Raw genomic sequence first — 27,369 nt, forward strand, 5'->3', positions numbered from 1 at the left:
CGTGATGCGACAGCAAAGTAGACTACATATTAAACGCATTGTGTGTGTCTAAACATCCGTTTGTGACCCACTTTTCTTTTGAATTACAACATGCTGCAGGTTTTGCTGAGCTTTAGCACTACATGGAGACAGTTTTCAGGATTATCAGCATAAAAAAACATGTTACAGGCTTTTCAAAACACACCAAAACAGGTTTGAACCACCAATTTGGGTCATTCTAAAATGCTACACAAATTTCACTCCAGCACATGAAGCCAAACTCATTTTCTATGAAACCAGAGATAAATGTCTGAAAATATGTTCATTCAGATGTTGTGCCATTTATTGGCCCATTCAGGAGAACTTCATGCCACGCTAGTTCTCAACCAGAAAGGTCCAATGTGCAGGAACACTAAATGCCAGCCTCAGTTCAGTCTCACTTTGGAAATGTCATCTTTTATTCAGCAGCTATTATGAGTTAAATGAAAAGAGCAGCTGAAGAGAACTTTAAACTATTCACATAGTGTCTCATATTTACAATCCAGAAAATGATAAGAGCAACACAGCTGTACTGGTCACTGGTTATGGGGTTATCTTTAAAAAAAAAAAAAAAGAAAAAAAAGATGGATCACATATTGTCAAACTAACAGTAATGAGGGCGGATGGGTTTCCAAGCAAACAGACAGAATCAGGACATCTGAGAGACAGCTGGCTTCCTCCTCCAGCCTTTCCACATCTTCATCAGTTTTTTGGAGCTATAGGACACCGTCTTCCACATGCCTGAGGGGACAATGATACCAGAGCAACATGTCTACATTAAGACACTTCTTAATACACAACAAAAGAAAGAAAGAAAGAAAGAAAGAAAGAAAGAAAGAAAGAAAGAAAGAAAGAAAGAAAGAAAGAAAGAAAGAAAGAAAGAAAGAGGCACATTTGATGATATCTACTTTATCAATTTCTAAATCAGAGCTTTAAAAAAAATCTAAAAACTTGATTTTTATTTTAAAGAAACAATATTTGGGAAATAAAAGCACTCTCGTATCATCTGTTTAATACAAATTACTGTATTTTTTTTTACATAAATATGTGAGCTTTTCATTTTCCCCATTGAAGTCAAGTCTCTGTCCTTTTGTTTGCCATTTTAAAGATGCATTACGAAACATTTTTCTGCTACCTAGCAGCGTCCCGAGGCTGAGAAACCGCACTATACAACTATTACATCGGGGATGTGAGGATTAAAAAGAGAGAAAGGGACAAAACAAGAGTCATCGTAAGATCGTCTTCTGCTGGCTGGAGAGCGCTAACAGGTCAGGTTGGATGCAAGATGGCTGCTGAATTAGCCGCCGATATGGGGCACATGACGGGGAGAATGGCCAAAGTTCTGTATTGTGTCTTTAAAGGCAACTAGACTAAGCTGTTAGCTGCAGCTCTTCTGTTTGCTTTTTCACATGAGAGGTATCATCATATCTTCTGTTAAGAGTGCTTACCAGCTGTTGCAATGCCTTTAATACTCTGTGTTATACTGGAGGATTTCACGATCGATGAAATACCTGTAGAAGAAGCGATAGCACACTCAGCACGTCTTCACCCTGGAACATGACTAATTTATGAGTATAGCCTGAATGAATGAGTACTAAAGGCATTTCATGTTGTTTCAGATCCTCTAAGTTAAACCTAAACTTATCCAAGTGATGTACTGTTTTATTTTAATCTTCCATCCTTTCCTACCTCAGACGTTTCAGTGCATCATCTCACACGAACACACCCCGCCATGGAATAACCAACCATGCTCCTACCTTGTTGCACAACAGCTCCGCAGTCAGGGTCCTGAGCTACCTGAAGCAGGATCTCCTCCACATCTCGGTTTTTCCCTGGAGGATCGACAAGCTTTGTGATCCTTTGCTGGAGAGTTCGTGGCAACGCCATCAGCTGGACAAACTGGCCTTCGGGGCTTTTGTCAACCTGCAAGAACCCAAGACTACATGAATACCCCTCAACACACTGAGAGGTCAATAAAATTATGAAATAAATGAATCTGTACACCAATGTTAAGCTCTCACACACTTTTAAATTTCTAGCGTTTTATCATTTTGAGGAATATTGCAAACTTCCCTTTCATTGCTTTTTATTTTTGGACCATAACAAGTTGTTAAAACAGATCTATTTTCATGATATACAGCATGTCTACGATGATGTCCCACTGTAATGAAAAGCAAAAGAACATTTTTTTGGGTAATCTTTGAGTAACACAACCTCAGGACTGAAAGCATCTCAGATACCGACGCCATTTTCAACCAGTTACAGATGAAAAGTGCATTTAAGTTGGATGGACTGCAGTAGCTAAGGGATTCAGAGTATTTTCATTCTGCAATTTGTTGGACTTCATCAAATAATCGCTGTTGTGAAGATAAGGGGAAAGCTGTTTAGGAGTGTTCCTATCTGCTATTGTTTCTAAAGATTTAATGGCATATAAACTATTTACTGTTACAGTGTAAAGCTGACACACTGAGTTAACCAAGAGATTGCACGCTGTAACGCTATTCTTCGATCCAGTGGACACTTAAACTGTGTTTATGTGTAAACACATAAAAAAACATTCTGGTAAATGTGCAGAATAATAGTCTAAACTTTTTTTTTTACAGTTGCCCCCTACTGGAGGAGATTCCTCAACCTAACAACCAGAAGACCACTATAAACCACATATATACACAGAGAGAACAACATGATGCACAAGGTGTACCATGGAAACAGCTATGAAAATGGCTGAAGATGCCCACTTCCCATCGGTGGCATGCTGCATGTGTATTTGGATACAGCAGCATAATAACCCTGGACATGAAATCTCTCTGAGGAGTCTGGAGCAAATGTTGCAGCATGCATGGAGGGGAAAGCTTTAATCGGACCGAAACATGCACCTGTCCTTGTAAGTTACCCACTATTTAGTGTTTATCCAGTCAAAAATCACCCTAAAAGGGTCATTTAGACTCAAACAAATAAGTCCTGAAATATTTTGACATCATAGCTTGGCTATGCAACTAGCTTGTAAAAAATGTTCAATATATTTTAGACTTCAGGGTATAAGCATTGTTCCCTTATGCACAGGTTACAATTCCCCCAGGCGATGTTCACTGCAAAGCTACGCGTTTGCACAACAAGTCTGACAGTGTCTTAATCGTAATTGTTAATCCTATCTGATTACTGAACATGTTGCTGAATGCAGATGTGGTGCCTGAGTTGATGAGACTTTCCTTGGTACAACAGGGAACGATCAGAAAATACCAAGAAAATTGCAGAGAAGAAGTCTGCAGGTCAGTCAATATTTAAACATTTTCCAGACCGTGTGTTAGGTCACCAAGTTCAGCCTGTGTTACCTCCTTCACTAAAAATGTTTTATCTTTTAGCTTTTTTCACAGCAAACATATGATGTTATTTAAAGCAACAAAGCAAGACACTGATTGTACTCAGTTATTTACGTCTTTCTATAAATAGTTTTATAATTATTTTCAAATCAAGGTTTCATGGTTAAAAACATCTTTTTTTTTATTAATTGTTGAAAAATATTTGAACAAGATTCAGCAGATTCAAACACTGTCTGGGAAAATGACCCTGTGGACCCTTTTTCAACATGTCAGACTACTTCATCCTGGTATCAATGTAACTTGAGATCAAGGTGTAATAGCCAAAACTTTAAGCATAATAAGAAGTTACTATGAAAAATTAAGTGAGCTAATACAGGTATATGTGCTTTGTGCTTTTCAGTTTACCGTGTTATACCTCGAGTTTTCCTTGTTGAGGTTTGTAGACCACTTGTGGGCAGTCTCGCAGGATGTTGCTGTACAGAATGCGGAAGTGCTCAATGTTGTCTTTAACAAGATTGGCCACCTTGGATTTGTCTTCTCCAATCACCATCCTAAAATCCCCTTCAGGAGCACAGATAAAATACTCCTCCTCAAAAGACATAAACATGTTTCAATGGTAACTGTTAATTCTTATTCCTTATTATAAATATTTTTTTCTAATAAAATTGCTATCTTCTTTCTAAAATTCTTACTAGATTTAAACGCCTTCTCCCACTTAAACTCTCCCCAGACTGCACTATGTAAAACTACCAGCTTACACATCAGCTCTTTTGTTGACTTTTATCCAGATTTAATTCTCTGTAGCCAATACAGTTGCTATGAAAAGAAAATTAATGATCAACTTGTAAACCTTATTATAACTGACAGTTTCATGTTTATGCAGCCGTTTAGGTCACTCACCAGCATAAGAAAGACCAGCGATCTGCATGAAGAGCTCCTCCTCCGTGCTGCTCTCTGGCAGCATGAGGAAAGACGCTGTTACAGCACTTTTGAGATTAGCCACCAGAGCAGCTCGGAGTTTTCCATTTTCCCCCTGCATTAGCATTTTCACCTGTACGAGAATGCACACAATATATAACAATCAAGCATGCACAGGTTTACGATCACATAATTCAGCAAACCCTTAAAAGTTTAGAGCTCATACTTAGTTCAGAAGTCAAATGAGGAGGTGACAAAAGTTTTGTTCAAAGCACTGTCTGCCTAGGCAATCAGATCCTTTACATTATAAATGTTATGTATGCGTGGAAAAGTCTAAAAGACCTTCTAATAAGTGAGAACGCAGGTACTAACTGGTTTGTGAAGGCGTCCAGCAACATACATGGTCTTCCAGTGCATCAGGTCATCGATTAAGGAATCTGTACTGATCACACCATATTTGATTATCTTTGAAAAAGAAATGTATGCAGTTAACAGAAAAGCCCAGAAAACAAACATAAATTTTAGCCTGCTTTGGTGAAGATTGTTAAATCCTTTATTTTGCACTTAAACACACACACAATGATAGGATGACTCATATAAATACTGTTTCACTTAAACACTGGAGGTCAGATAAGCTGGGGCATCCACTTAAGTCATTAAAAAACAAAATAAAAGTTTAAGACATATTAAAGTTTAGAGTAACCTAACGATTTACCCTTCCATCCACGGGTACCAGGGTGTTGTAGTATATTGAGGCCCCGTGGTCATTCTGTATTGAGCTGATCATCCTCGGACCAAGCAGCTTCAGGATGGAGTAGTGTTTGCGATTCTGCAGTAGATTCATGGTGTGCCATGTCACTGGGTCATCCACAGCAAACACAAAGTCCAACATGTTCTTCTGTATGTACACACAAACACACAAATATCACACAGTGCTACTACAGCACACACATATATCACACAGTGCTATTACAGCTTTTCAAAAAACACAGAGGAAAGGTTGTTAGGAATGTGCGGAAAATGTTGAACAAATATGATTTATTATAAGTATAAACAAAACAAAACAAAAAAATTACATTTTAACATTTATTTCTAACTAGTTCAGTCATGTTGCTAATACTTCTGTTACAATACGTCTGTGTGGACTATTTACCTTTAAACCAGTGTAAATTAATGTCACTTTAACTAGGTTGCTGTGTCTGTTTAATATCACAAGTACATTTTAGAAATCCGTACCTCCATTTGACCTTGGCTGGTCCCATGCTGTTTAAAAACACCAGATCCGTAGGCAAAAGCTAAACTGATGTCTTGCGGGAACTGTGACAGTATCCTTCTGAAGAGCACGCTGGTGCTGTGCAAAGCTGGAAGGGTCATTTTTTAAAACTAGCTACTACACCTGTTCAACAACACCACGAGCTAGTTTCACAGTACGAAAAGCAACTACATAAGAGGCAAACAAAGTACCGGTCAGGCAAAATAAAAGATACATTTCCGACTAAAGGTTTCACAGACGCCGTGCACGATCACGACAACTGTAAATCACTAAATTAATCTCTTTTAAACACAAACTCAATCAGGTCATGTTGGACGGGTCAGTGGGTCGCTTCAATGTCGCCTAAATAATGCGTCACACGTCCGTCGGCTGCAACGGGATGATGGGAAATGTAGTTAGGAATGCCAAGCAAGCATTATAAGCCATTCAACTGTAGTACATATATTAGAAATTAATACCTTTGTTATTTTGTAATTTATGTTTTCGTATGTTTACATTAGATGTTTATCTCTTGAAAATAATTAAAGAATGTATTAACATTTTCATCCAGCAGAGGGCGGTTTTCTATCAAGTTGATAAAGGAGGGTATGACATCATGCGAAGTGCAGTGTGTGTACAGTCAATGGTACTGCTGCAGTCTGCTTCATTACATACAGTAGTAGCTGTTTAAAACAACGTGGAGAAAAATATTTGGTGACAAACACATGGTTTTTTAATTACAGGTCTGATTTCATTTATCTATTATAAATGCACGCATAATCTAAAATCAAGTACAAATAAAATGTACTTGTAATAAGACTTTTTCTCCATATGTTAAGTGAAGAGATTCTATTTATACTTTATTTTTTAATAGATAAGGATGTAGTTTATAAACCTGCATTCTCCCCTGTGCAAAATATTTGGAAGAACCAGGTATAAAATACAACATAATTATGTTTTTGTTAGTAGAAAATTTGATAAGGCATTAGATTAAAGTGATTAAACATCTTTAAGTTTTCATTACCTTAACACAAGCCTCTTATATCTGTTTCCAGACTTTATATGATGATAGCCTTGGAAATTACAGAGATATTCAATTAAATCAGATGAAAATTTATCAAGCTAGGGTAGATTTAATTTGACAACTTTCTAGAGGCTAAATAATAAAAACCATTAAATTAATATGAGTGTGAGAATGATTTAAATGACCATCCCTCTCAAATTATAAAAGGAACATTTCTGATGAGACAATCATCAGTCTTAACCACTTCTTTGGCTGCTGGTTTCAGAAGTCCACTTCTCAAATCTCATTAAATTGATTAATATTGAATGTAGATTCATGACCTTTAGCAATATGTCTACAGCTCATTATGAGGCTGTCGGAATTAGGACAAATATTACCTTTTCTGTAAATGCTAGGAGTCATCTTTTCACTTAAATGAATATGGATGAGAGCAGTGAATCCTGGCTAACAAGGACACTATGTTCCCTGTGTTTAAACACCTCGTTACTTAAGTCTTAAGATAAGATTTTTCCACCATTTTTTAAAAAAAAGAAAACCCTACACTACGCTGACTGAATAATACATGATCTTCTGCAAGCACAATGTTTCTATATGATGTCATTCTCATAGGTCTAGCCTGCTGTCCTTACTCAGATGACATTTACAAGAAGTTTACACAAATTAATCTTAGTTCAGCCTTTAAGGCCAAACCCATATTTGTCTGTGTGTGTGTGAGTGTGTATTTTCTCTCTTATACTAAGAGAGAATACCAGCTTCAATCATTTCACCATATGTCCAAATAAAGACTGCAGCAGCGACAAACAAGTTCTTGGAGGTCATAAGATTTAAGACTAAGTCTCCTTTGATATATATATATATGTATATGGTGTTTGTGGTGTTTACATTTTTGGGGGATTTTGAACAGTCACTTTAACACCTTAACTGTAGTTTAGCAAAATCACACTGATTGCATTCAGTGAAAATGTTGAAAGCTCAACTGATATAAATAACAGTGTGCATGACATATAATACAAGCACAAGAACAAGCAAGCTCGTCCACACAGTATTAACCCAGGACAATCCTTTCAGCTTTTGCATGCCTGTTGCTATGGTGATTGTCATTGCTGCCCATGTCTAGTGATGTAGTATCAAAAGAACATGCACCATTAACCACACAGATACACTTCTGGGGCTGCAAAGCTGCTTCAAACCTCCTAAAGAAGAATCTTTTATTCTGCAATATAAAGTTTTTGCAGTATCTTCTAGCACAGGGAGAGCTTGTGAGCAACTTTATGAAAAACTAATGATCAGATTGTTTCTGGTTTTTTTTTCTGAGAATGGGTTTTGGTCTAACTTAGATTCCATTGTGATTCCACATTTTGTGAGTGATCTGGAAGGAATTGTGAAGGATCCTTCACAATATGTGTGGAAACAAGCTGCTTTGTAGAGGTCTGTGCTCTCCAAGTGATTTTATAGTTTGAATTAGTATTAGGAATTGTAGATAATATAAAACAGAATTGGGAAAAACACAACTGATATTTTATCTCAAATTAATCCTAATTTACCGGCAGTATTTTTTCTTTGTTTTTTCTTGTTCCGATGGTTTAAAACGGGAATGTTAAAATGGGAGTTTGCATTTTTGTACAGCACCAACCTGTCTATACCTGGCATAGTGGCTTTCTCATAATCTTTGCAGCCAGGTTGGGTTAATCTGGTGTAAAGCAGGGCAGTTCAACTTGGTCTCTTTATGCCTGCAGTCATGCAGATTTTCTGTGCATCCCTGCTTCAACGCAGCTGATTTGGACTGAAATGAATCCAACCTCCTATGAAGTTCTGCAGAACGACTCGTTAATTTGGGTCAGGTGTGTTGGACAAGACATCTTTATACATTATTAGTTTCAAAGGATTTCATAATTGACAGAAAACTGTGTCACACTACATTTTCATGGCTTGATTGCTGTGCTTACTGAGCCAGAATACTTGTTGCTATGGCAAATTTTTTTTTCTTTTGTTCCTAAAATACACACATCTAAACCTTTTGTGAAAACATCAGTACGAGTAATCTCAGAAAAAAAAGCAGAATGGCTTTAGTTCATGTGTGTGTGCACCTATGTTAGTGTGTGTGTTTTTTGCACAAAGCCCTGTTAAATAACGATTTAGGGGATTTACTGCAGATATCTGAGTTGCGTGGGTGGTTTAATCCTATGGCTTTTCCCTACAGCACTGTTAGTTGATTTAAAAAGTTATTTATAATCTCCCAGGTAAAACTATAATATTTCCTGAGGGGGATTCAGCTTAATAAATTTTTAAACTAGTATGTTTTACCTTGTTCTCTGTTACAGTCAGAGCATTACTAAGTTTTTAGTGGAAGAAGCATGAAGATGTGACTCCTGGGAATATGTCTTATTATAAGTTGTAAAAACAGAACTAGACTACTTCTTTGATGAAAACATAGACCTACGGGAGCAATAATTTCCTCGGCGCTACCTTATTTTTTATTTCACCTTCCACTGTTGCAGAATTCATGGCAAACTTCCACTCAGTCTGTTTTCTTTTGCAGTATTGCCTTCTGCATTATAACTGTTCATTAAGACAATGAAAAAAGAAATTGATCACAGTTCTAAATGATTCAGATAATTCATGAAAATATTGGAACTTTTAGATTATATGGAAGGCAATAGAAAGCTGTACATCATGCCATGAAACTCACTGCCAGTGTCAGTTGTTGTTTTTGACTTTCGGCTTTTCCCCTGACGTCACCACAGCAAATCATCAGCTTCCAACTACCGAGCCAATACAGAAGCCCTGTTCACATGGTTGTACGTTTGTACATGTTTTATGTCCAAACTTACGCAACCCTTTGCGTTTATCCAGGCTTGTGACCAGCCTTTGGAGAACACTTGTATTCCCCTTGGGGCTGCAGAGTAGGGGGGCAGGACTTACACCACAACAACGTTCAGGTCACAGGACAACTGGCTCCATCACCAGTGGCACTGCAACCCCTCACTTCTAATGTCAGATGTACAAAAAATTTACAATAACAAACTCAAAATAACTAAACCAATGTTTTTTGAGTTTTTTTTGGGATGATCTAAACCATGTCATGCTGCTGGATCTTTCACCCTTGCATCTTCACCCACATACACTCAGCAACATTTCACCAGGAAAATTCAGATCACACAAAACACACAATTCGTAAAACATTTAAATACCACAGCCTACATAAAACCATACTCTATTATATTCATTGAAGTTGTTCTATTTGCAGACAAAAAAACAAAACAAACCATGGTCTGATGATTCATTTGTCGGTGAAAAAGAGAAAAATGAACTTACCCCACACTTTTACTCGATCTGTAAAATATTAAACTCGCCTTCCCTCTCGCTATCTCAGTGTGTATGTGCATGTGTTTGTGTAGAAATGTGCCCTGGGCACTACCAGCGAAGCTGTTTAAGACAAAGCTCTGCGCGCAAGAGGGTTGGATGTATATCAATGTCAGCATCTGTGTCTAATGTAGGTAGTAGTGTCTGCACATGTGTGTGGATGTGCATGAAGACGTGTACTTCAGTCTTTGTTTGTAAAATACATGTGTAATCAGATGAGTGAGGCTCCAGGCCTTTTTGGTTTTGGAACATTTGCATGTCTTTATTTTCTTTCTTCTAGAGAAGCCAGATAGAACACATCATACTCTCCAAGCTATAGGTACTTTATGTCATCAACATCAGCTGAGAAGGGGGGGTTCGAGAGAGTCGGATGGCCATAATAATTTAATTGTTAAATCACCCGTTATCCAGTTATGACCTTTATCATGGTGTTTAAGGCACATGCTGCTGTCTCATCCTCTACTCTGTCTCAGTTGTGTTGAAATAGAGCCAAACAAAACATCACATAAAAACAAGATGGTGATCAAATATTTATGCAATGGCAGCAAAGCTTCAAGGTAAAACGTACCACCAAAGTCATTTGTTATGTAAATGCATGACGGGATTTACTATGTAGTACATCAAGAAATATTCCAAATCATTTTAGAAGCAAAATTCTGCATTTCACGCTTTATATAAATGATTAATGCTTTACCTCTGCGCCTCACTTTGTCTCTATTCTAGATGAATAAACACAGCCTCCCTTACCAGGCCTGGTGGATCATAACTTGCTGCAAACCTTAATCCCATGTTTTATGTAAAACACCTGGACACATCTGGTAATAATGTAGTTTAGTCATCTTTATCTTGGAAGACATGCTGTTGCAAAGAAGAACGTGGTCTGGCAGCGTCTTGCTGAAATAAGTCCTCCATTTAAAATAATAATATAGGTACCCTTGAATAAAATCCAAATTTCCAAAACAAAATGCAATCATTTGCTAATATAATAAACTTCTATAAGCAAGAAAACAAACAAAACATCATTTTTGTGAGATGTTTTAAACACACTTCACACATCTTGAATTTGATGGAAGCAACTTGTCTAAAACCAGTTTGAGCAGGGTCTTGTTTACCGTTCAGCCTGCCTTCTCCTTCTTCCTCCCATCAGTTATGGTATAACCGATGAGATTGTTCTTGTAAGAATAATTCAGTTTATAACCCAACAACATTTCACTAAAACGTTGACTTCTTGTTTAGGTTTAAACAATAACTTTAATTTGTTAAAATAAAAACCTCATCATGATTTTTAACAGGCTGTTGTCCCTAAAACAATCAGAGAACACCTATTAAAAAATGTAATCCTGGGTCATTTAGTCTATGCAAAAAAAGCTGTCCTGACAGACCTTAGTTCATTCATTTGTTTTCTAAACAGCTCAATCCAATTCAAGGTTGTGGGGAAGCTGGAGCCTATCCTAACAATTAGCAGGCGAGAGGCAGGGAACACCGTGGACAGGTCAGACCTCGTTTCAGTGGCAGCATATGTTTACCTAAAGAGAGATCAGTTTTTATGATGCTGATAACTGATAAATAATGCAAAACAGCCATGCAATGTTCACCAATTCACCACATTCAATCACAAATACTGTTTATAACCAATGAAAAAGCGGTTTTTGAATCTTGTTTAAATCGATCTCTGTTTTGATCTTACACATATGGATGCACTGATTACTGTATTTTCAGAAACATTCCTCAGTCTTTGTAGGTAATCAAAACTTTAGATCGTATCTGTCTGTAAAACACTGAGGTGCTGGAGATTACTGTCATTCACTGCTGGAATGCATTCAGAAATGTCTCGTAATTTTCTGAATCGTCAGTGGCATTTACTGATTACTGACTTATTAGGAAATCTAGCATTTCCTTGCTACGTTATGTTGAAAAATCTGTTTTAAACTGAAATGTTATGCGCCATGTATCCGTGTCATGATACATGTAGGCCAGGATTAGCTGAGGATGTCACTGCAGTTCACACTGCATCTCTCTGACTCACTACAGCTCTCTTCTGGTTGACTAAACACAGACCCCCTCATGGGCCTGACTCATCGTGACTCCTTACAAACATGAATTCTGTATGTTATGTAAAAGACGTGACCACATCTGTCCATTAATTATTTTAAACGATCAAATTGGACTTCACAGATGAAGGAATGTCATTCCCCCATTTCTTGTGTGCAGCCTTTTCTACATGACGCAGAAAGGGGAGATCTCTTTTTTTTTTTTTTCTGTCATCAGCACTTTTGTGAGTCGTGCTGTACGTCATATAAATGTAGCTGCGCCATGAAAGTAATAATAAACCTAGCTGTAGAGTTGCATGTCATCAAGGGTAAATGCAAGGTGAGACTTCTGATGAAACTGGGTGCAACATTGAACAGTAATCTAATGTCTGACTATTCACCTGCAAATTGCTGCAATTTTTGTACATTCATGAACACCAGTGTGGTGACCGATTTTACTTCAAAGGTTAAGGAATATGTTTCTATTTATCAAAGATCTCGTATAATAAAACTGAATCTGTCAGTTTCTCTAAAAATCCCAACGTTTGTTGTTAAATTGCTGAAACGTTTCAATTGCCTTACAGTCTTTTAGAAATCTTTGCTGGCTGAAGACAAGATGAGACTGCTTATATTATAGGCCTATATTTTCCTCCACTGCAGTCTTTTAATGCTGCGCTGTTCTCCTTAGCGTTGCTCAGATGTGTGTGGGATTTTCTTTCCGCTTCAGTAATCTTCTTTCTCCTTCTTTGTCCTGTCATCTTCAGGCAGTTTTGTGAAGTAAGGCTTAGAGTAGCAAACAGTGCAGATACAGACTGCTTCTGCTGATGGCATTTGGCAATCATGCTCCTCTTACGCCCTCATATAGTGAATGTATAATGAAGCTGGGTGCTAGCAGGAAATGCTTGTTTAGGAGTAAGGAGTGAACAAGAGTAGAAACAAATAGCTTGAATCACACAATGTGCAGACAATAAATTCTTCCTGAACCTGAAAGAATGGGTGTGAATTTATGAATGAGATGCGTACATCTCAGAGAAAATTTAGGTTTTATAAGTCAAGGATTTATTGGATATAATGATCAAATCTTCATAGGAACCTTCCATTTATTCTCCTTTTATGGTGGGTCTGTGTCATTGATTAAATATGTAAAGTCTTAACGCATAGATTATCATGAGAAATCATTAATGATTATATAAGAAGCATCTCAAATCAAATCTGCAGCTCATATAAACCTTAGTCTCAAATTAAAAATACAATATATTAAATGTTGAAGCTGAAGAATGTTTTTCTTTACATTGGTTAAGAAATTTATAGAGTTTTAATTAGATTTCACAGAGTGGGGCTCTCTTGCGTTATCAAAAGAGCCGCTGACATTATTTCAGCAGATAAACAGGCTGTAATGTTTCATGCTCTGCCAGGCTTCTGCTGATTGCTTCCTCAGTCTAGTTCATTTTTCCACCATAGCTTCTCTGATTGCTCCCGCTTCTCACCTATGCTGTGCTCTACTTAAAACCAGCTTCTCCTTCTCTGCCAGATTGTCATCACCCTATAAAAAAATGATTGTGGAAAGTCATTGTATTTCTATGATGGTGTTTTTACTTTTTCTCAATATTAAACTTCTCTTTGAAAGTGGTAAACTCTTATTTCCATGGGTCCCTGGAAAGTTTTTAATATATGCAATAGTTATCTTCCTGTAATAACCTGAGTCGCTGGTATTTCACAAAGTTTTTACTTTCGAATGGACTAAAGGTTTTATACATGGATTTTTTTTTTTTTTTTACATATAATTTGCAATGCTAAATATTAGGATTTAAAATGTGCTATATTACCAAAATGCAGTATTTTACACCAAAAAATCATTTAGATCAGTTCAAAACAAAGAAGACCTGAGCTGGGAGCATTTCTGTGTCAGACCTTTGTATTTCATCATGCTCTTTGAGTCAAGTTGAGTTTATCCCAAATTCACCTGACTGGCTTTAAAATTTGTATCGCATACGGCTCCATACACTCCTATAGTCTTGATTCAGATCTGAAAGGATGAAGCTAAAAACCCAAGCTGCGTACAGTAACAGGGGTACGGTTTCACAGAAGCAAAGCAAATTTAAAAGCTTTCCATAATACCACACCATTTATATTGCAAGACACTGAATCAGTAACAATCCCAGAGGGAAGATTGTTGTCAGTTTTTCAGGAATTTATCTACTAAATAGAGTGGCTCACTTGATGGGGGGAGATGCAAGATTAAGGTGCAGAAAGATGGACTTAAAGCAGGTGATGAAGGTGGGGCTTGCAGAGCGGGATGGATGGTGTTTCCATCTGTGAACTCCACCTCATGCAGGCGTGCAGGAAACCCCCTCCACTGACTGCACACGGCACACAGCAATACAATGTTGCAGCACGACACTAGAACGTCGTCTGTGATGTAGCGGGATGATGACAGGAGGAGGAAGAGGAGGAGAGGGGGAGGGGAAGGCAGCCAGGGAGCACTCTGAGTGAAAGTGTGTGAGAGGGAAAGGGCAGCAGGAGTGTGAGCAAATGAAAGGGTGAGATAAGCAGGGACGGCAGCATCTCTTGAGTGCATTCAGATTGTAGCAGCTTAGGTGGCAGGAAGGAAGAGCGGAGGAAGGGTGGGGAGCACCAGCACCTCACTGAAGGGGGCGACACCACACCTCGCTCTCGCTCTCTTTCTCTCTCCCTCTCCCTCTCTCTCTCTCTCTCTCTCTTACAGATACACTCTCACACGTCACACACGCATTTGTGAGGAGGCGTGAGGCTCAGGAGGAGGAACACCACATACACGCGCGCTGTTCTGCAGGCTCAGTTGCACTTTTGGGAGCTGTCTCTTGAAGACTGGACCAGAGCTGTTTCCATCGCTTCATCCATCCTTTCCTCCCTCCCTGCTTTCCATCCTTCCAGTACAGGAGCAGCTCTCTGTCACACATCTCTCGATCATTTGGACTGGTTTGCTTGCTCTGTCTTTCATCTAACCTCTGATCCGGTCTGCCTGTGCTTTTTACTGCGTTCAGCCTGGAAATTGAGAGAACCAGGAAGGGAAACCAGTCGACTGAGAGAGCCATCGTGTAACTGCAATCATGAACTTCCTCCGGCGCCGTCTCTCTGACAGCAGCTTCATGTCCAACCTGCCCAATGGCTACATGACAGATCTCCAGAGGCCTGACCCACCTGCTCCTCCACCTCCTTCTGCTTCATCCCCATCCCAGCAAGGTGGAGCTCCTGCCACTGCTCCTGCCCCAGCCCAGTCCCCAACTAAAGCCCCAGCACCATCCCAGGCGCCAGCCAGCTCCCCTGCAGCTCAGGAGCGGCGCCCATCCCAGTCAGCTCAGCAACCTCAACAAGCCCAGTCCTCTTCCTCCTCTGGTGGTTCCTCTGGGTTCTTCAGCTCCTTCAGCTCCATCACCAATGTGGTCAAACAGACAGCCGCTTCCGCTGCTGGATTTGTGGAGCAATCAGCTCCCTCTCCTTCCCTCTCCAAGAGGTTCAAGATTCTGCTGGTCATTGATGAACCTCAGCATGAGTGGTAAGTGTTAGGATGCTGGCGGGTTGTCCAAATGGGAAGATGGGAAGTTGGCGATTGCGTTGAGTGTTCCTGCTGAGTGAAAATGGCACACAGTGTTTCATATTTGGAAGGATCCACAGGTTTGGCATGTGAAATGTTTACAGTCAGCCAGAAGGAACATAAATTACTGTCAAAAAAGCTAATTTAATTAAGTGTTGTTGTGTTGGCCTGATTCTAAATGGCACTCCTTTCAAAGTGGATATTGATTCATGGTCCTCCATGACATCTAAATAAACAGATGCTTCGCTTGATCTAGCAAAAGTAGCAACTCAAACGTGGAATGAGTTATTTAACCTCATCATGTTGTTTATGTCTGTCTCCTATTTCATTGTATCAAATTGTCTCCTGTTTTCTTACTAAAGCGGCTCCCAAAATAGAACAAGCTTTGCTAATCTGAACAGACAGGACTGGTTTTCTCTGGGGTTTGCAATGTGCACGTCCCACCACCCAGCACTGTCACCTGTCTCAGTTCTTTTGATGTTTTTCTGTCTGTAAGACAATGTGTGTGTGACAGTATTAGAAAGCTGTGAGGCAGTGTTTGCATCTTTTGACAGCTGAACTTACCGATTTAACATTGCTTTATGTATATATCTATCTATCTATTTATCTATCTATCTATCTATCTATCTATCTATCTATCTATCTATATATATATATATATATATATATATATATATATATATATATATATATATATATATATATATATATATATATATATATATATATATGTATGTATTTATACATGCTGCATTTGTATTATTGGAGCGTTATTACAGACAGATTAGTTACTGGACTTGAATCTGTTTACCTTCAACAGTGGTACCTGAGAATGAATTTGTAAAGGATACTTTATGGATACAAAAGAAATTTAAGTTCCATTATACTGTAATGATAAGTAAGGATAAAACTATATCTCATACTGTAGGTGTGATTGGATGTAAACACTCATGGTGGGACAGTTCCAGACTGTGAGACACTGTGGACTTAATGTATTAAGAGGCATTTGAATGCTTGAATTTCCTTATATAATCCTACTTCTGTTATGTTTGTGAACAGAATCAATATATTCATCTGCTTATAAAATGCTGCACTGGAAATCCAAACTGAAATACATGCCAGGGTATGAGATTTACATATTTTGATGCATGAACAAGTGCTGATTCAATCTGTCAGCACATTTATGCTGTTTTTGTTTGTTTGTTTTGATTTTTACAGACCTGTGTTAGAAAACCACCATGGTCTTTTGGGACACACATTTTCACTGTTATTTGATAATCATTTGAAATCATATGAAGCAGCCACTAAAGAGGTGGCTTTGCTAAATGTTCTATGTTTTTACAAAAGCAGAGTTGTCACTCTACATCTGTAAGAAATGTACATGATGCAGGTGGATATTGAGCTGCTGTGAAGTAAACTGGTGTGAATTGAGAGAATTTTCGTCAGTACTTTGTATGCATGCACAGGCAAGAGAAAATGTATTAACCTGCAACACAGATGTAGTCGCAGAAAATGTTGCACTTTAGTGATGCAAACATATTACTTTTTTAAAATGAAGCATATTCAATTTGCAACTTTTAGGATTTCTCCATTTAGTCACCTAAAGAGCTTAATATAAATATTAATGTTGTGTTCTTCTGAATCTGCTTGCAGATAGAGCTTTCCTTTAGTCACATGGGCCAGAGAGGCATTTGGCTAAATATTATTGATTTTCCATTCAGGAAAGAGCGGCCTTGAGGCTTTCTTGGTAATCTGCAACATTACTAATGCTTAGAAGTGTCAATCAATCAAACATGGGAGGCCACACCTTGAATGTTGACTTGTACGGCAGCCATCAAATATACTGATATAGCATCACAACGTCAATCAAGCAGACCCCCATTTACTAAGTGCATTCAGTCTGTTCTTTTAAAAGATGGTCAATCCTGAAAGCAAATATATATTTACACACAAGAATTGTAATGCATCATTAATACAGGGGTGTCAAACTGCAGTCCTCGAGGGCCAGTATTCAGCAGGTTTTGTCGTTGCCCCCTACCAACTCATCTGATTCAAATCAAATGAATCCTGCAATTCCTTGTCAAACTATTCATGAATTTCGGTCAGGTGTGTTGGAGCATGGAGACAACAAAAAAAAAAACCCTGCAGGATACCAGCCTTGAGGACTAATACTAACAAATAAGATTTGTGTTGTAGCATATGTTTGAAATGGATGTTGTGTGATACATACACAAGCTACATGTGTGCACTTACATGAGTGACATTTAAAAATCCCCAAAATACATTCCTACAAAGAGAAGTTTTGGACTTTTATGAGAAAATGATGGACTCTTAGTCGAGGCTTGTAATATAATATGAGATCTAATCGATACAACAAAGACCATTCAGATATACTTTATCTTCCCAGCTCCTTGAGTAGGATTCCTCAGCTTTGGTCCGCGAGGGTCACTGCCATTCAGGCTTTATTTGTTTCCCTGATTGCACTCACCAACTTCCTAACAGCTAATGCAGAACCTAAGAAAAAAAGAGTTGAGGAGATACGTTTTAATTGCATCAGGTGACGCAGGGAAACAACTAAAACCTGCATGGTAGTGAACCTCCAGGACTTAACTATTGAAAATGTCTGTTTCCATCACCAAGCCAGTAAAACTTGAGAACATAAGTTTTTTATTTTCTCTCTCTTTTATCCAAAATATTTGAGCAAGAACAGCCTTATAATGATTGATTTGTAAATACTGATTTAGCATGTTCTAAAAATGCTCAGCTGCTGCTTTAGCAAATATGATGCAACAGAAATAAACTAGGCTGCATCCACACTAACCACAGTAAGCAATGTGCTACAGTGAGTTGTTATTGGGACAAGGACTGCCATGTTGGAAAGGGTTAAAAACAAGTAGCAACATGTTAAAACAAATAATGTGTTGTATGGAAAAGTCACTTGAAAATTTGTTGCACTGACTGGGGTCAAAGTACAGAGGCTGAGTGTTAGGTAAGATATTAACTTATGTCGGACAATCCTTCAACTAATCTGAAAATTTGGGGATTTGGAAAATTCTACACATCAAATAGAAATGTAACTTTTCCAGCTTGGTAAAATGTTTAGCTTAGTTAAGGTTTGTCCACTGGGAAAATCCATTTTCTGGGTCATGGAACACCAGTTGATTTGTCTTCTAAAAATCAACATGAGCAAAGCCTGTTTTATACCCACGCTTATACCTCATACACAATGTTTAAAGAACAAACTGATGAAAGATTTAAAACAAATTGCATGCTGTTAGTAACTGAGATAAAACCCTGCAATTCATCATTGCTTACTTAGCAGATAATGGTAATGAATAGCAAAGAGGTTTTATTTCTTTTTTCACCTGTATTCCTGCCATTTTTGTTATCATTTTCTCAAACGTAACCTCATCTGTGTCCTGAATTGAAACTAATTTTCTCCAGTAATCAGAATTTAACATCTTGAAAAGGTCAATTAGCATTAAGTTTGCATTTTACATGAACTGAAAATTGAAGAAAATAAGACAAACCGACAAAAACCACAACATCCTCTCTGTTTTATAAGCAGCCACAGACAGTATGACTCTCTCTGCATTTGACCACGCTGATGGCTCGTCCTCCAGTATCGACTGAACTTCCACAATGGGTTTCTCTGGCTGTGTCACATGAAAAGGCCACAATGGGAGTCCAGCAATAAATCTGTAAGATGAAATGTGTTTTAACAGGCTGTTCTGTGTAGCCTCGTGTAGGCCTTATATAACTGACCTGCACACGCTGAGATGAGTGAGAGAAGATCGTGTCCTTCAGGGCCTTTCAAGGTGGTGTTGGGACAGAGGGGAGAGTTGACAGAAAAAGGAAGAAGATCTCGGAATCTCTCATAATTTTGTCTGCATGTCTGTGTGAAACTCTTTCTTGTTAGTGGGTGTTTCTTCTGCCTCCATCCCCTTTCATCGTGACGGGCATACTGTGTGTGCCTCCAGAGAAACTGCTCCGGGTTCATGATGCGATGAAGTTATGAGAAAAGACATGGTGATTCAGCAGTTCCAGCCCAAAGGACAAATCTGCTCTTTTTCTTTGCTCCCTGTGTCGTCCATCTCTCTTGCATCCTTATTTTGCTCTCTGATTCTTTACGTTTTTAAAAAAAAAAATTTATTTACACTCTAAATATGTGCTTTGCAGTGTCTGCCAGTGAGCAAGTGACTGCATTCAGCACTTATATTCTATCAGTGCTGGTTTGAAGAGACGACTTTGGCCGGTTGACTTTTTGATGATGACAGTGAGCATCATCTGATAACCTGAAGCTAATCACTGAATTGTAACTGGTTGGCTTTAGAGAACATTTTAATCTTTTAAAATGATGCTTTTATAAAAACAAAGGATCATTAAAGCTGTGACAATTAACTCTCTTTTGACCACAACTTTGACTAATTTATGTACAAAACCAGCCCAGTTGCCCGAGTTGGATGCAGGTATTGCATGTTTCTCCAAACCAGTTATGAGTAATCTTATAATTTACTTCCAAAAGAGTCTGGCCACAGAAACAGCTTGTCACATAGTAGCACTTTGTCAAGTTCCTGTGGCCTCATGCTGTAACTGGGTAATAGTGTACTGAAATGTGTGTTTTATGCCATACCATATTATGGTACAGTGACCAACTACAGTTGTTTTGTTGTCTACTAAAAAATCAATTTGATCCCTTTAAGAGGACTCAAACCAACCAGAACAATCATAAAGTTAGTGGTATTTAATTGGACCGACATTCTTGTTCCAATAAACATGCATGGGAAGAGAAATTAGTGTTTTACTCCAGCATATCTGTTGCGGAGACACAGGGGACTGTGAGATAAACATTAAAGACCTCTGCTGCTTCTTACTTTCTCTGTGGGCGATCATCATCCATGTACATGTAGAAAAAATGAACTTAAGTAGTGATCTTGTGAAATTTTGTTGGTGTGGTTTTAAATCAGGATCAAGCATATCAGCAGTCTGGAAATGCTTTAAGTATGCTGAGTTGATGCAGTCTTCATTTGCTGCTTTCATGATGATTTCTAGGAATAGGAAAATATATGAATGACAGCAGCTTCATTGTAAATTCATTCATCACATTGTATCTGTTTTGGGATTTCGGCTGTATTAATATATGTATTATTTGCAGTGTAATTGTTGAGATTCTATATGCTTTACGGAAAAATAACGAGGTAACGTTTTACTTGTTGTGCCTTGGTTATACTTGAGGAGAGGTCAAGGTTTCTCCAGTAGCTGTTGAGACATTTCAGCCTGATTGCCCAAAAGACCAACACTGACTCGATAAAATGGTGTCACAATCTGTTTGCAGTTGTTTGGTTTCCTAGTTGTGCAGACAGTGTTCCACATTCATGAATAGCTCTCTAGCATTTGACTTAAACATAAAACTAGGATCTGTACGTGTGCCTTGCATTGCTCACAGACAGAGAAATACAAAGTGGGAACATTTGTGAAGGTGAAGCAGTGGATAATCTATCTTTGTCATCATGAGTTGCACATTAACAAACACCTGGATGCTCTGCTTTCTGTCTGTATGATACAGAAATAATGTTTCTCCACTGAATGTTTTGGCGATACAGTAGTTTCTGCTGACTCGACCCGGAGCAAGTAGGTGAAGGTTACTTGTGAAACACATACTTTCCTTTGCAATCTAAATATGTTTTCACAAGACGCCCACGTACAGGATAAACTGGGAAGCATTGTGTTTTCCGCTGGCCGTGATTTAACATTTTGGCAATGATTAGGAATTATTTGTGGCATGCTGCAGGTTACATTTTCGAACACAGGCTCAGAACTGACCTTATTACAGCCACAGGCAATGTCATGCTTACTTTACAGGGCGCTCTTGGAATCGACCCCCTGATGTCTTATACCACTTAGCTGCTGTCATACTAGACTGGTGGTATTTAGAGACCTGCAGATGAGAGAAATCTGAACCTCAAAGGTAGAAATTGTAACCTTAGAACCTCCAGAATGGGAAGATGAACTTCTGAATGATTGGAAAACACAAGTAGGGATTTTAACCAGTAGGCCAGGTCATATCTTTGATCTCCTAATAAAATAAATAACTGTAATAAAAAAGTCACTGTAGAAAATATGAATTATTAAAAGATGCCTACCAATGAGCCATACATCACTGTCAAATGAATTGGACATTTCTAGTATTATTGCTTGTAAATGAAGAATGGGAATGGATCTGGAGACAGTGCTTTGATGTGCGTATAGGTGGGATTTGTGCACTCGTGATGTTAAAAAGACCAGCAATAGAATGAAAACGTTTGTTCAGCTGTATATGGAAACCTTGAGTAATTTTTTCAGCCTTGTGATGGACTGGCGACTTCTCGGGGTTTATTTTGCCTCTCACCCAGTGCTTGCTGGGATAGAATTAGATTAAATGGTTAAGAAAATGGATATTTGGTGTATTGTGGATGTTTTGTGGAGATTTACTGATCTCTTTTGGCAAATTATCTACATAGTCATGCTGATTTTTGCATTGACGATGATCCACAGTGTCTTGAAGCAACTGTAGATATGTAATCTTGAGAGCAAGCCAATGACAAAGAAGAGGACAGTTTGGTGTATAAAAAGGGTGGAACCACTAACTGGTGACATGGTTTTCTTAACTTAATGCCAATTTAGGTGTTTAATGAACTTAAAGTTTTTTCAATGCTTTGCAAAGTCCTCAAAGTTATTTTAAGAATCTCACTGAAGTATTACTTTAATATTTTTATTGTATGTTGATGAGTGACACCAGAATGTTTATTTTGTTCACACATGTGCTCCTAAGTGTTTGAATGATGTTTTATTACATAAGAACAAATGCTAAATGAGAAAACAATGGTGAATGCCACAGTCTTGTTTGAAAGTGCACAAGCAGAATTTCAGAGCAAATTTGTTTTAATGGACGAGGCTCGATGTCTCTTGTGTCGTGTCAGAGCTACGGAGTGACTGACCTCCAGAAAAAGTGTTAAAAGTCACACTGGATTTTGGTTTCTTAAAGGGGTCCAATTATGGTATTTGGAGTTTTCTGAGCTTTCTACAGTGTTACAGTGTTGAATCCTCATCAGACATGTGAACGACACTGTTTTTTATCACCTAAACGCATGTTAGAGTTTGAGTTCCAGCACACTCTCTGTTTGGTTTCCATGGCGACGAAAAATGCATAGTTTTTAGAGTTTTTTTCTACTTCGAAATTCTTGTGACGTCCTGGGGGATAAGGTTCGGTGATTGGTTACATTCTACTGGTTAACAAGGGCATGTACAAATACATCAGGAGGGTGGAAAATGTTGGATAAAGTTATTTCCAACGATGGCTGGTGAGTTTACCAAAGAGAGACATCCTGCTGCATTCGTTGCTGTTTTCCACTTTGTTTTCATGGTCTGATTCAGGTTCCAACATGTAGGGCTGTATGCTATGTGTTGACATTGTATTTTGTGTTTTTTTATTGAGTTCATATTAGCCTAATCCTTCCATTTATGAGATGTTACAATCCACTCTTTTTGCCCACAGGCTGATCTGACAGCCCACGGAGAGGGTCGGTCTGAAGTAAATAAAGCGATTTGTGACAATAACTCGATCAATCCCAGCCCTTCTGGTCTCAGAAATAAAAATAAATTAGCCTGAAATGCACATAATAGTTCCACTTTAAAATCAGTCACACTTGTCTTAGAAAGTGCAGAGCCCGGGAAGGTGCACTGATGCAAGAAATGTCTAGGAAGTCCCAGTTTTAATGAACAAAGATTCCTAAGCATCCTTGTTAGTCAGGAAATATTGCAAATATCTTTTTGTTTGCAGGTCTTACAACTACTCAAACAAGGAATTTTTTGAGACCTGCCTTCATCGAATTTTTAAAACTTCAAAGAGATCCTTGTTTGCTGTAGCAAAGACGAATATGAGGACACTGCTATACAAAATGACCAGCAAATGGACCAATTATAACAGCCATGAGAGGACTCACCAAATGAAGACTTATTGCTCTGGTTATGTGTGACATAATTATTTCTCATTATCCTTTAAATACTCATCTTGAATTATTCATAAATTGTAAAATTTTAATGTGCAGCATTCAACAGTATAGGTTTGCAGATGGATCCCAAACAGTGGGCCTCCTGCTCCCATGAGGACAAAGCTATTTGTGAATGCACATTTGTGCCAATACCCACTGACTAATAATGGTTTTGAAAAAAGCTTTTATCCCAAAGGTCTGTAGGGACTGAATATCAAAGATAACCCATTAACTAAATGTCAAGAATGAGGGGAAAGCAGTATGTCATTAAGCTAATTTGAATGTGTCAGGGAGGAAGGTATCCTAATGTATTAGTAAATTAGGATTTTTCACTTTACCTTTTCACTTTTTTGCTTTTTGCTTTATTACCACACTCTCTTTTGTGGGGAGACATTTCGCAAAAACAATTAGATTAGCCCAATGCCTGCTGCCCATGCCATCACCATATATTTTCATTTCAACGGGCTACTTTACTAAAGGAGGAAAATTGCTTTAGAGGCTATGTTTCCCACAATATTTAATTTATACAAAAGCCTCCTAAAAGCAAAGTAGTCTGAATAAATGGTTAAGTGAAAGCTGCCAAAAGTTCAAACAACAAAGAAACAAGAGACTCTTTGACATATAACCTGTAAACTTTAGTGCCTTTTTGATCAATTCAAAATACAAGCAATCACCTCTGTATTCCTTTAGTTAGGAAAAACATGAGGAGTTTGAGTTTATGAAGGTTTTGGAAGTACAGAGTCCCACCAAAAATGTTATGCTACATGTGTGTCTGCTCTGACTGAACTGAGATTATGGCATGATTCTGATCACACTGATATTTCCCCCTCAATAAGATTTGTTTTAAAGTTTCAGCTGCATACAAAATCCTTTTTTTTTTTTTTTTTTAACACATATCCTGTTTTCAAACCTGCATCCATGCACTGTTTTCTATGCATGTGCATGTAGCTCTGAAAGCCATTTTACAAATTAAAAATAAGACCCCCCAAAAAGCCCCTGCATAATTTGAATTCTACATTAGGTGACAGATTAATGACGTAGAGTTCCTGGATACATCCAGGTAGTTTTAATGAAACCTTTTCACACTTTTGCTTTCAGTCAGACTGAAGCACAAGAACATAAAAACAAGCTTCTTCAGTTAGATAAAAGGTGCAAACATGTTGAACTGCAGCACATTGAAGCATTGCTTTCTCACCCTACAGAGGAAACATTTGTGTTGAATTGACTTTTTTTTAATTGCGGAAGACCTAAATGAAGTAGAGTTGAGCATCTCTGGGCCATTAGACAACTTTTCTGCTCAATAACCCAGAATAAACTATTTGATTCAGTTGCAGTCTGGTCATGTCTCATTGAGTTCTCTATTGGTATGTAGTGTATATTCTTCTGTGGAGTAATTTGCAAACACCTCTACAACAGTCAGCATTTGAGAATTGCTGCTGCAGTTGTACAGTTAGATAAATACAGAGGAATTAAAAGGAATATGTTGTCAGTGTTACTGGTTGTGTTTTTTTTTTTTTGTGGAGTAAAACTTCTATGTAGTGTTTAGATGAGCTGGTTCCTATTCTTGCAGCAAAGAGACACCTAGAGGGCCATATTGTAAACGAGACCAACAACCTCGGGCAGAATGGCCAGTGTTGCTATGGCAACAGGTAATCCTCTTCAATGATTTGGAAAATTTGTGGATGAAAGGAAGGATTTGTGTGATTCGTGAAAAAGGAGCATTTTACATTTAGCTTTTCAGCATCAATTACACAATGAAAGAAGAATTAAAACACCACAAAGGGAAGCTTCATCGTCTGACAGTAAAGCCGTCTCTGTATCTCATTTAATCATATGTTATACATGAAAAATGATGCACAAAAATTAAATATTCAGGAAGGAGCAGAGAAAAAATGGTCAGCTGACTGAAACACTTGGTATTATAAATGAATCTACTTCAATATTAAATGGATTTTTTTTCTACTGATTAGTTTGAGCTGATGGTTGGCTCACTGTTCACATTATTGAAAATGATTTGATGTGCAAATTTTGTGGTTTGAAACCTTCCCATTTTAAATTTAATTAATTAAATTTCTATCAAATTAAGGCTTTTTACTGCTTATGTATTTGAGAAAGTTATCCAATATAAAAGGAAGAAAAAGAAGACAGGAAAAAAAAAAAAAAGAATACCATTTGGTTTAACCAAACAGGACTCTAATGGACCTCCTCTTCATTCATGGGCCCAGAAGGCATAGCTTTAAATTATTATTTTTCCTTTCATGGATATCCATCATCCTTTATTGTCCGCACAAAGTACAAAAGGAAGTAAAAATATTTCTTTCCATTTTTTAAATTCCTTGGGGTAAGAATATTCATACTGGAGCATTCAAGGTGGTGCATTTTTGTTTTGCAAAGAATCATGGGAAATACACATTTGCAGGAGTGAAGTCTTGCTACCCATATAAATCTGAGTTATGTGTTTTATTTTTTGTGTTATGTTTGCATCTTAATAGTGTAGTTTGAATGTTATGTTTGACAATAGCTAAAACTGGTAACATGAGTGTGAAGGGCAGTGTGGGGAGAAACCACCTCTCCTGTGTAGTAATGTGGCTGATGGAAGTTAACAGAGATGAAATGAAAGGTAATTATGCTGGACCTGACTAAAAAAAATTCAGCTCTTATGCCCCGGCTCCCGAGTGCTTTTCTATAGAGTAAAGCCAGGAAGCTATGGAAGCAGAGAGTGGCCATGCTCGACAATTATTCTTTTTTAATCGTTATCTCATGACAACATGTTATTTTATTGTTATCTTTTGATAATGAGGTTCGTTTCCTCATGAAAAGAGGATAATTTATCTTGTCATCTTGAGAAAATTAAACTTCTCCGAAGATAATGAGATCGTTAAGGTGGGCTCAAAAGTAAGTGTGTTAAACATGGTTTCATTGTTCAAAATCCCATGACCGCTATGAGGGGCTCCAGTCATGGTGTATATATGTAATTCTCTGGTAAAACTTAATAGTCAAATACGTCACAATTTCAGCCTTTGTAAGACTTGATAGAAGTAACACTGATGCATTCTGGAACCATGCAACATCAAAAATATACCTGGCATGTATATTTAGCAGAGAGCTGTGACAAATCATTTCTGGGACGCATCTGAAACATGCCGTGGCACACCGGTGTGAACCACACTATCGACTAAAACAGGTCAACTGCAGATGCCACAGCACAGCCAGAACATGTCGCACACCACACATGCCTCTGGTGGAAATTGGGCTTTAGGGTGTCGGCCATAGACTGTATATAAAAAGATGTACGGAGCCTCCGTGACGTCACCCATAGGTTTCTAAAGAGCTGAATTTAAGCTCAGGGGGACGGTTCCTACCATCGCCATCTTGTCATCTCGCCTGGAAAATACAAATATGGGAAAAGAGGTAAATCTGAGAGGGGGGCTGTGAGTGTCATGGTGGATGATTGACATCGAGCAAAGTCCGAGCTGCCTGTAGCTAAGAGCTAACCGAGCTAACCTGGAGCTAACAGGAGCTAACCAGCTAACGCAGGTAAGCGCGCTAAAGCTAAGCCATGTTGTTAACCGGCAAAAAAACTGCAGTTGTTCTACATTCTTCTTACTTGAAGCGGAAGATCAGGTACCCGTCAATTAAAAGAGCACACCCCTAAATGTGCCAAATTTCAAGATTAAATTACTTTTAAACGGGGGAGTTAGAAAAAAAATCTACTCCCCCCACAGTTGTCATGAAGTTAAACCTGCCCTATTAAACCTAAAACAGATTTTTGTACCAGCTGCAAACATGTTTATTTTTGCTGTGAAGTTGACCTTTTTAAAATAGGAGTCTATGGGGATT

At 38.1% G+C, this 27,369-nt stretch overlaps 2 protein-coding genes across 4 annotated transcripts in view; one reads left to right on the forward strand and one right to left on the reverse strand.

Annotated features, from left to right (window-relative positions):
- Window positions 1-5,860, reverse strand: part of tamm41 (TAM41 mitochondrial translocator assembly and maintenance homolog) — a 6,503-nt gene extending 643 nt beyond the window's left edge. Inside the window, exons 1-8 of one of the 3 annotated variants that reach the window (XM_079242335.1) lie at window positions 5,493-5,860; window positions 4,972-5,151; window positions 4,629-4,721; window positions 4,239-4,389; window positions 3,754-3,899; window positions 1,776-1,941; window positions 1,467-1,529; window positions 1-759 (exon numbers count right to left, since the gene is read on the reverse strand). The exon at window positions 1-759 is cut by the window's left edge and continues 643 nt beyond it. In XM_079242335.1, the coding sequence (XP_079098461.1) occupies window positions 668-759; window positions 1,467-1,529; window positions 1,776-1,941; window positions 3,754-3,899; window positions 4,239-4,389; window positions 4,629-4,721; window positions 4,972-5,151; window positions 5,493-5,630 (1,029 nt within the window). In that variant the 5' untranslated portion in view covers window positions 5,631-5,860 and the 3' untranslated portion in view covers window positions 1-667. Of the gene's footprint in view, window positions 760-1,466; window positions 1,530-1,775; window positions 1,942-3,753; window positions 3,900-4,238; window positions 4,390-4,628; window positions 4,722-4,971; window positions 5,155-5,492 lie in introns of those variants that run through there. The other 2 variants (XM_079242334.1, XM_079242336.1) reach the window with 2 other exon arrangements.
- A 9,154-nt stretch (window positions 5,861-15,014) lies between these two features.
- syn2b (synapsin IIb) overlaps window positions 15,015-27,369 on the forward strand; it is a gene marked incomplete at both ends in the record, with an annotated part of 83,683 nt that continues 71,328 nt past the window's right edge. Inside the window, one exon of the mRNA XM_079241587.1 lies at window positions 15,015-15,460. Within this exon, the coding sequence (XP_079097713.1) occupies window positions 15,015-15,460 (446 nt within the window). The remainder of the gene's footprint in view (window positions 15,461-27,369) is intronic.

The sequence above is a fragment of the Telmatherina bonti genome (genome assembly GCF_933228915.1).
Source record: "Telmatherina bonti genome assembly, chromosome: 6".
Classification (NCBI taxonomy): Eukaryota; Metazoa; Chordata; class Actinopteri; order Atheriniformes; family Telmatherinidae; genus Telmatherina; species Telmatherina bonti.